Source organism: Gigantopelta aegis, chromosome 6 (genome assembly GCF_016097555.1).
Source record: "Gigantopelta aegis isolate Gae_Host chromosome 6, Gae_host_genome, whole genome shotgun sequence".
Taxonomy (NCBI): Eukaryota; Metazoa; Mollusca; class Gastropoda; order Neomphalida; family Peltospiridae; genus Gigantopelta; species Gigantopelta aegis.
The window spans coordinates 78,363,344-78,374,520 of record NC_054704.1 but is presented as its reverse complement, the minus strand read 5'-3'; the positions used below and the strand labels follow the sequence as shown (position 1 = coordinate 78,374,520).

The following is an 11,177-nucleotide window of genomic DNA, read 5'->3' as shown; positions in this document are numbered from 1 at the left end:
GGCATAAGACCTCGTTTAAAACGTCAGAGATTTATGTTTAGTTTGTGAAAGATGGCTGCGCCCAGCGACTTCGATTTTTATGAGGGTAGAGAAATATTCAAGGTATTGTCACGTACTAAATGAAAGCAAAAGTATCAGATCGCAAACTGACTATGAGGATTCCTTTTCTTTTACATAATTGTTTTGAAACAATCGATATTTAGCATTTCATATTTAACCTTCCCTCCCTGGTTAATTTCAAGAATCAACGAAGATAAAATAAAATATTGATATATCAGGCCTCCGACCACAATTAATTTCGCTATATGTTTCTATATAGCCTTAGTGGCTATAACATTTTTATTAATATCAGCAGGCCCGTGAATTTTTATATGTACCTTCGCCTGCATGGGGGACACATACCCTGAAAAGGACAACCCCTGTTGTCCAGCTCTTTCTCCCAGCATATTGGTTTAAACAGACACACTGTCTAAACCAGGCCGGAGTACACCCATTTTACACAAAAAGCACTACTTTTGCATGGGCCGGAATTACCACAAACAAGTCTTCAATGTCAGCAAGTTACACATGTTTACAAACTACATGCTGTCCCCTGTCACTTCAGTCAAACAGTTGCCACTTCATAGCTGTCTGCCATGAAATAATCGCAGTCAAACAGCAGACTACTTGCGCGGTCAAATTTCCGGATTTTGGACAACCAAATGGGAAGATAACTGTAATCTGAGGCCAATTGTGATGCTCTTTTCAACGATTACAGAATAAATAATTGGAAAGACTTCTGAACGTTCCATATGCATACTAATTCTATCGTTAACCTTAACCCTAAACCTAAGCGGCAGGGTAGTAAACCTGAATGCTGGAATGTTCGGAAGTCTTGCCAAATAATTAAATAATCCATAAAGTTTGATAAACATGATCAGAATACATTATTCAATGATCTATACTAACTACGGCAAGAATTCTGAATGTTCCAGCGTTCATTTCATTCAGGCTTATGTTTAGGCTTAGGGTTACTAATAGTATGCTGGAACGTTCGGAAATCTTTCCCTAACTACTAAGCTATAGGGTGTATACTACCAAATCAAATCCCATAGACGACAATAGTAACATATGCGGCTAAAACTCCTACCTGCAACGTATCAACCGACATAAACGCCACGGATATAAATACTACCACCCCTTACACTTAAAGTGAATCAGAAAAAAATGGGGGGTCAAGCTGCTCGTTTCTGAGATGACGGGTAGCGTCTATGACTACCCTAGTTTCGCACAAAATTTGAGTACTTTTTTTTACAGGTACCCCATACATGTTTCAAGCACAAGGCTACTTGACACATTGGTACTAGATGAAATAAAATTGCACATTTATTTTACCCAGATGAAACTATTATTTTTTACAACCAACACACTCACATTTATAACCAATCACAGGACTTGTGGTGTTCACTTCTCTATCAAAAGTTCGGTGCACCTCGAACTTTGACCCAGCCGGAAGTTATTTGGTATAGTACTACCTATACTGATAACATACATTTTTCAAAAAGTGTCCAGCTATGTGTCTTTATGACAACCAGGATCTGGTGTATTCTGACATAAACTGACAACCTCACTGAAAGTGTTGTTTCTACAGTGCAACCTAATATAATGTACACCTCAAAAAGCATATATATTGCATATAGTTTTGTACAAATGCAATATGTCATATTAAACAACAAAATGTTTAAAAAATAAAACTCCTGAAGATATTTACTTTCAGTTGTGTGTGTGTACTCAGGTATATATGTAGAGACAACAAAGATAGTCAGAGTACCTCTACCCCTTTAAAGAATGCCATTAAAACACATGCACTTGATTGACCCCTAGATTATGAAGACCTTAACAGGCACATCAAAGAAATATCAGTATTAAAAAAATACACTGTCTGAGGAAGGAAACACAAACATGACTGTACCTGTATGAAGTAATGACTTAATGTCCTGAACATTAGTGTTGGGAGGAAATCCTGTATGCTGGGTGTGGGTGTCTTCAAGTTACCAGGTGTGGGAATTTCAAATCCATCGGCCATGCTGATTTTCATAATGAACCATCAAAACCATTGGCAGCCACCAATATTCCTGACTATATTTTATTTATAGCCTACTGTAGTTGGAGGTTTTAATAGTTGTGATATCTGGAATTATCATGCAGCTTTCACACATTTATTTTTGATTAATTACTGAAAAAAAACTATTTTTAAATGACAAAATTACCCGAACATCTATTTTCTTGCATTATTTTCTAATCCGGATGAATACAATATGTACATTAGATGTATTCCTACAATCTGTAATCCAGCATTTTATTTAGCTAGTAACATTAGGTAATACAGCTTTAACAATAAAATAAATTATCAACTTAATCCAAGGCAGATAATCAAATCTGAAAAAATTGGTTCTGAATCTAGTATAAACTCAAAATGCTTTTCATGAGAGCTAACTAAGTGATTATTAAGAAACAAAAATGATCTGGAGATCTAAGTATATGTTTAAAAACCTTATTGTTATGTACAAATAAGAACAGAAGGCACAATAGTGACAACAAATTTAATTATGTTTTTGGTAAAGTTTTTCTTCAAATTTACTTTAAATTTTGCATAAAACTACAAATTTGTCTAAAATATAACTTAGCACCCTATAAATATGTCAAAATGACAATAAAAATCAACTTCTTTACAAATTTGAGTTTTCAGAATTTCATACATAAAAAATTAACAATGTTAATGGAAACTAAAGACATTAACCCACTATTGGCACATGCTATTTTTAATATAAAAATAAATTGCTATTAAAATCTTAGTTCAGGTTGCCTATATATAATACCATATTTAAGAGCAGTTGTATATGGCAAGTCAAATACCATGTAAAAAGAAATTATTGAAATCTTTACAGTATGAATTATAGGCCAAAACCAACTTTTCTTCAGTGCTAACTTTGATTCAAACTCCATTCAGAGCCATGTACAGAGATTATTGTCAAGGTCAAGGTCATTGTGAACTTGCATGATCGAGTGATGGCTAATTAATCAACCAGTATAGTTTAATTAAATAAAATGACAAAATCATAATATTTTTTATTATGCACTGAATATGTGCTATATAGGGTGTATACTACCAAATCAAATCCCATAGACGACAATAGTAACATATGCGGCTAAAACTCCTACCTGCAACGTATCAACCGACATAAACGCCACGGATATAAATACTACCACCCCTTACACTTAAAGTGAATCAGAAAAAAATGGGGGGTCAAGCTGCTCGTTTCTGAGATAACGGGTAGCGTCTATGACTACCCTAGTTTCGCACAAAATTTGAGTACTTTTTTTTACAGGTACCCCATACATGTTTCAAGCACAAGGCTACTTGACACATTGGTACTAGATGAAATAAAATTGCACATTTATTTTACCCAGATGAAACTATTATTTTTTACAACCAACACACTCACATTTATAACCAATCACAGGACTTGTGGTGTTCACTTCTCTATCAAAAGTTCGGTGCACCTCGAACTTTGACCCAGCCGGAAGTTATTTGGTATAGTACTACCTATACTGATAACATACATTTTTCAAAAAGTGTCCAGCTATGTGTCTTTATGACAACCAGGATCTGGTGTATTCTGACATAAACTGACAACCTCACTGAAAGTGTTGTTTCTACAGTGCAACCTAATATAATGTACACCTCAAAAAGCATATATATTGCATATAGTTTTGTACAAATGCAATATGTCATATTAAACAACAAAATGTTTTAAAATAAAACTCCTGAAGATATTTACTTTCAGTTGGGTGTGTGTACTCAGGTATATATGTAGAGACAACAAAGATAGTCAGAGTACCTCTACCCCTTTAAAGAATGCCATTAAAACACATGCACTTGATTGACCCCTAGATTATGAAGACCTTAACAGGCACATCAAAGAAATATCAGTATTAAAAAAATACACTGTCTGAGGAAGGAAACACAAACATGACTGTACCTGTATGAAGTAATGACTTAATGTCCTGAACATTAGTGTTGGGAGGAAATCCTGTATGCTGGGTGTGGGTGTCTTCAAGTTACCAGGTGTGGGAATTTCAAATCCATCGGCCATGCTGATTTTCATAATGAACCATCAAAACCATTGGCAGCCACCAATATTCCTGACTATATTTTATTTATAGCCTACTGTAGTTGGAGGTTTTAATAGTTGTGATATCTGGAATTAATCATGCAGCTTTCACACATTTATTTTTGATTAATTACTGAAAAAAACTATTTTTAAATGACAAAATTACCCGAACATCTATTTTCTTGCATTATTTTCTAATCCGGATGAATACAATATGTACATTAGATGTATTCCTACAATCTGTAATCCAGCATTTTATTTAGCTAGTAACATTAGGTAATACAGCTTTAACAATAAAATAAATTATCAACTTAATCCAAGGCAGATAATCAAATCTGAAAAAATTGGTTCTGAATCTAGTATAAACTCAAAATGCTTTTCATGAGAGCTAACTAAGTGATTATTAAGAAACAAAAATGATCTGGAGATCTAAGTATATGTTTAACAACCTTATTGTTATGTACAAATAAGAACAGAAGGCACAATAGTGACAACAAATTTAATTATGTTTTTGGTAAAGTTTTTTCTTCAAATTTACTTTAAATTTTGCATAAAACTACAAATTTGTCTAAAATATAACTTAGCACCCTATAAATATGTCAAAATGACAATAAAAATCAACTTCTTTACAAATTTGAGTTTTCAGAATTTCATACATAAAAAATTAACAATGTTAATGGAAACTAAAGACATTAACCCACTATTGGCACATGCTATTTTTAATATAAAAATAAATTGCTATTAAAATCTTAGTTCAGGTTGCCTATATATAATACCATATTTAAGAGCAGTTGTATATGGCAAGTCAAATACCATGTAAAAAGAAATTATTGAAATCTTTACAGTATGAATTATAGGCCAAAACCAACTTTTCTTCAGTGCTAACTTTGATTCAAACTCCATTCAGAGCCATGTACAGAGATTATTGTCAAGGTCAAGGTCATTGTGAACTTGCATGATCGAGTGATGGCTAATTAATCAACCAGTATAGTTTAATTAAATAAAATGACAAAATCATAATATTTTTTATTATGCACTGAATATGTGCTATATAGGGTGTATACTACCAAATCAAATCCCATAGACGACAATAGTAACATATGCGGCTAAAACTCCTACCTGCAACGTATCAACCGACATAAACGCCACGGATATAAATACTACCACCCCTTACACTTAAAGTGAATCAGAAAAAAATGGGGGTCAAGCTGCTCGTTTCTGAGATAACGGGTAGCGTCTATGACTACCCTAGTTTCGCACAAAATTTGAGTACTTTTTTTTTACAGGTACCCCATACATGTTTCAAGCACAAGGCTACTTGACACATTGGTACTAGATGAAATAAAATTGCACATTTATTTTACCCAGATGAAACTATTATTTTTTTACAACCAACACACTCACATTTATAACCAATCACAGGACTTGTGGTGTTCATTTCTCTATCAAAAGTTCGGTGCACCTCGAACTTTGACCCAGCCGGAAGTTATTTGGTATAGTACTACCTAAAGACGAACCCAAACCATTGAAAGGGGGGTACGGGTCAAACTCATGCCCACACGTCATACACCATATCAAGGAATGCTGGTTAACTCGCCTCAAAACCAATTCGACCCCCTACCAACTTGCCCCAGAGGTTGGTCAACTTGATCCAAACTGTTTGGTCAAGTCACCCCCAATGGTAGTTCATCAAGATAAATGTCTCTGGCACTATATTTATTATTGCGATGTTTATTGCTGCTGTGCCATAACAAATGTCAAGATGTAGATGTTTACCTTGGTGAACTACCCCAGTGGTTGGTCCACTTGCCTCCCCCCCCCCCCCCCCATCCCATTTTTCTGTCCATAATTGTTATGAGTCATTAAAAATGGGTGTCCATCTAACTATTTCAGTGTGTCATTTTATTTGTTAATAGAGTTTAAGATTTCTCGCAGATGTGTTACATATACCAGGGGTGCACTTAGGGAAAAAATAAATTGTCAATCGGTCCTACGTGATGTCATCACTACTGGGGTTGCGGGAGGGTGAAGAAGAATTTTTTTTTTTTTTAATAAAAACATTTAAAAGGCAATATTTGCCAAATAGTGTTTTACAAAATCATAGTGGCACTTACAAGTATATTTTTATCTTGAATCATGAACACAAAACGATAAAAATCAAAACACGATGTTTGATCATATCAGCGAAAAAACCTAATTGTGTATCTTTTACATAATGGAATAAATAATATATAAAAAAGGAATGAATGTTATGAATCTTAACTCATATATGTATAAAAAGTATGAGTATTCAGTACTGTGTCCTGAAAATTAATAAAAGATGACACCATTGAAATGTGTGACACCTGAGCTGGCACATGTTTAAACAAAAAGATTAATAACTTTGTTGCTGTTTGGGTGAAATGTGACCTCTACTGACTCTAGAGATAGCCAGTGTAGCTATTCTACTCACTCCCACTTGTAACAAGAAAGGCTGAAACCTTTTTTTAATTTTAAAGTCCTTTATAATTATTGGATACACTACATTGAACAGTCAGTAATAAATACATACATTTTAATTGATTATTTCAGTACATTTTATGCTATTTTAAGCAGTTTGTATTTCACAAAAGCTGTAGTCTTACACCTACCCACTGAGTCCTTAAAATTTGCTCTGGGTGAGGGACGGTACCAGGCTGCAAACCCAGTACCTACCAGCCTTATGTCCGATGGCTTAATTAACCACGACACCACCGAGGCCGATCGTGTGATCATTACCTCTCTCCCCATGTATGAACTTACATAAATTTTCCATGTCATTACTAATGAGGACAATTTTCATGTATAACTTTGTCACAGGCAGCCATTCAGAAGAGTATTGCAGATGACACAACTCAGAATTGCTTGGCCTTCATTGCCAAATATCCAGGAAGGTAAGCTAGTTTGTGCTGATAGCTTGTAGTATTTATCAGTGGAAAGCTTGGATTTTTTGTGTGAGTGTTCAGTTCAGTCTACATTTTATGGTACATTTTGTTTTATGAGTAAAAACAATTTAACCACTTGGTGTGTGTCATGATACATGTATTACTATTCCTATCAATAAAGAAATATTAATAAATAGGTACTATAATTGTGTATTTAATGTAGTGAACATTTAAGACTCATTGATCTACAATTAGTGGGGTTTTTTTTTATGTATTATCTTTTATCATATAATATCTTACATTTTCAGTGCAATCAAAGTATGTGATCTTTTTCAGATCACATACTTTAAGAATTTGATAACGTTGCAAATTAGATGTAAATTAATTGAGGTCACAGCATTAGGTTTATTGACATTTAAGCAAACGTACTAGGGTAACACTCCATAATTGACATACCGGTATGCATTCATAGTCATCAAATAAAAACATTTCAATAGCAATTTTATCCTGAAAACTGTCCAGTGTTCAGAAAATAAAAAAACGTTATGAACTAGTTTATTTCAATGTAAGGACATCCAAAATGACGTCATTCGAGTTTGATGTCATTTCCATTAAAAAAGACACCATGCCACATATTCTTATGTCATTTGAATATCTAGTAATGGTGGACTGGAATTAAAGTTGCGTGTACAGTTTACAAAAACATGTTGTATTAAGCTTGAGATTATATGATAAAGAGATTATTACCCTTGTGTGTTTCGGTATCGTCAGTATCATATATTAGGAATAAAAATAATGTATTATGCTCGCCAGAGGCTGGCATAATACAATTTTTATTCCTAATATATGATATTGACGATACCGAAAAACACTCTGGTAATAACGTTAAACCTCTATAACTTATAATTGTCATAGTACTAATATTGTAAAATATTATTGATCAATAAATTTATATTTTTCTTTAACACTGTAATGTATTTTCAGTGATCCAGAAAAGAAATCGGCCATGGACCAAGCACTAAGAGATCTTCTGAAATGGGCCATAGTGAGAAATAGGAACATTTAATATAGCATTATAACTTTTAATAAGCTTAAAATATCATGTTATATACAATTACTGGCTTGGAATACTAGTTTACACACATTTGATGTGTTTATTGTCATTCATGAGCATTACTGTGTTAATGTCAAAGGGAAAATCTAGATCTAAGAAGGCACATTGCTTAAAGGGACACACCCTAGTTACGTTTATTTGTGAACCGTTACGGCATTGTTTTTCGCTATTAAACCCCATTTTTCACAAATAAAATTGCACTTTACTTACATTTTATTATTTAGAATACACATTTCCATTCACCTGAAGTGCTTTTTGGTAATCCTGATGTTTGTAAAACCACGAAATGCATTTTTTTCTTTTTTTCACAAGACGTGTTGTCGAGAAAAAACCGTTAAGCAAGCGAGGTCCTATCTATTTTTAGAGGGGATATTTCCATTTCAATGTCACAGACGCTGGTATATCACGTGACCGTTATCATTTTGATTCGGTTTGTTTTCTCGTGCACGGTTCGCGCAATCAACATCCGATTTGTTTTTGTTTTGCTTCTTGTTCATTTGTGAGATATTTCTTCACAGTTCGTGAACATTTTCAGTAACAATAAAGTTCAGATAAATAAGTGTCTCAATACAAAACGTTACAAACCCTTAAAACCAATAATTTTGCTAAGTCTTACGATATCTGGAGAGGGGATACAACCAGGACAGAACAGTTGGAACATGTCCAGGAGAGGTGAAACGAACGCACCCCAAGTCAGTGAAATTTGTCGTGACGTAGGCATTGTTGTGCTTTGAGCGACATCTACCGGTGACATCAAAACACTAACTTTCAAAATTATTTCAAGCAATTGGGACATGGGGATTCCCATGGTATTTATCGATATAAAACCTGCTTTTTCACTCCATTTGATAAAAACGTGATCTAAGTGTGTTACAGGTTTGTAGATTAACCAAATTATAATTTATTTTCGCTGGATGGAACTAGGGTGTGCGGCTTTAATCACTAAGAACATCAGCTAATAATAATACAGTCATGAGATATTTTATGTAAATTAGAATATGTGCTTTTAAGCACTTATTTTTGTACTTAGTAGACTTCTTGCTGTGTGGTTGCGTGTAGGATTAATGCTCCTTGGTAGATGGCTCTATGTATGTTTTTGCCATCCCAACCATCAGTTCAAGCAGAAGATGGTTTCCTCTTTTATGCTCTCTACCAGTGGTAAAGCAGTGTTCGAAATAAGTACTTGTCCGTTTGTCCTGACAAGTGAAAATCTGCTCAGACAAGCAAAATGTACCTCAATGGTTGTCCAGTGGACAAGTAAAAATTTTCCATGCAGTTTAATTTTGAGCAGTCAAAAAATACAGTTCTTGTACTTTAATAAAACAGCACATTTATTGGTCAAGTGAAAATATCGCTGGACAAGTAGATTTCTCGATGTACTTTTGCTTATTTCTATCACTGCACAGTAAGTCTGGTATTGATCCCCGTCATTGTTCCATTAGGCGATTTCTCATTCCAGCCAGTGCACAACGACTAATATATCAAAATGCTGTGGTATGTGCTTTCCTAATGGAAAAATGTAAGGGTTTCTTCTCTTAGATTATGCTTACAAATTACGGTACCAAATGTTTGACATCCAATAGCAGATTATTAATAAATCAATGTGCTCTAATCCTCTTAGCCTCTAGTAGTATCATTAACCAAAACAAATTTTAAATTTTAAACTGCCATTAACTGAACTATTTTTTAAATTCCTTAAATATTATAGATATCTATACTATACATGTATATAAATATCACCAATAAATCAAGTTGACATTCTTTCTTAAAATACCTCAATTCTAATTATTTTGGTACTTTTTATTACATTTCTGTATAATAACAATTACAAGTTATTTATTTGGTAAATTAATTAACTACTAGTACAATAATAGGCTTTAAAAAACTTTCATGGAATATACTGGGGTTTTTTTCTATCATTATGAAGTCATTAAGCTGAATACGCAAAATCACAATGTATTGTATGAATAATTTTTTTTTTAAAGACGGAATTGAGGGTGTTGGTATCCATATTGTGGTTTCTCTTTTCAGGTTTCTGATCAAGGAATTGAGGGATTCAAAGTGTTAATAAACTTTGCTATTGAAGCTGGTTTAAAGGGTATGCAAGTTTTTATAAAATATATTTTTGTTTAATGTTCCAAATGGACCTTTATTACACTAATTTAACAAGGATATATTACTATCTGTTGTCTGTGTGTCTGTCTATATCACTAAAACCCAGCATTTTTGTTTCAGGTTAGCCTGAATTCTGGTGACATTCATTATAAAGAGCATTATATGCACTAAAGTGCCAAATGTTAAGCATGTCAGCAAAATATTTACCAGTATTATTATGTTGTTGTAGATGCTGTTTCGCCATCCACACCATTTGTGATGATGTCGGACATCTTTGACATGCTGACACTCAAGGCCTGTGAAGATATTTTCAGTCTGGTTGAAGATCGTGTCACAACGTGGAAAAGTGTAAGTGGGAAGTGTTCACAATCAGAGATACAATATGATGATTCTTTCTTGACACCCAGTATCCGATATATATTTTTTGTGCTGTCATGTTGCAAATTCATTCAAGCATCAGTCCATCAGTCTGTCTGTCCGTCCATTCATCTGTCTGTCCACAGGGCTTCTAGATTATGGTAGCCCCACTCCCATGGCTAGTGATATTCAATGTTGGGCTAGTAAATAACTACTATTGCCATGCCTGACGGCTAGTGGTTTTTTTGTGTCAAATGTTGCAGTTGAGTCTATTTTGTAAATATGAATATCCTACCCCAATCCCCCCCCCCCCCCCCCCCCAATGTTAGTGTTTTTAAGCTCTATCTCCCTCTTTAGGTGACATATCTGATTATTATTTTTATTTAGTAAACTTTTATTAACTTAAAGAAAAGTTGGGCTAGTGAATTTTTAATCATGGCTAGTAAATATTTTAAATCACTGATCCAGTGGCTAGTGGATTTTATAAAAATTCTAGAAGCTCTGGTCCATCCATCATCCATCCATCCAGCCAGC

At 34.0% G+C, this 11,177-nt stretch overlaps 1 protein-coding gene across 1 annotated transcript in view; it reads left to right on the top strand.

The window, feature by feature from the left end:
• Positions 1-20: 20 nt before the first annotated feature.
• The window catches only part of LOC121374955 (THO complex subunit 1-like), a 32,431-nt gene continuing 21,274 nt past the window's right edge, over positions 21-11,177 (top strand). Inside the window, exons 1-5 of the mRNA XM_041502102.1 lie at positions 21-102; positions 6,993-7,066; positions 8,042-8,102; positions 10,203-10,269; positions 10,516-10,634. Coding sequence (XP_041358036.1) covers positions 52-102; positions 6,993-7,066; positions 8,042-8,102; positions 10,203-10,269; positions 10,516-10,634 — 372 coding nt within the window. The 5' untranslated portion in view covers positions 21-51. The remainder of the gene's footprint in view (positions 103-6,992; positions 7,067-8,041; positions 8,103-10,202; positions 10,270-10,515; positions 10,635-11,177) is intronic.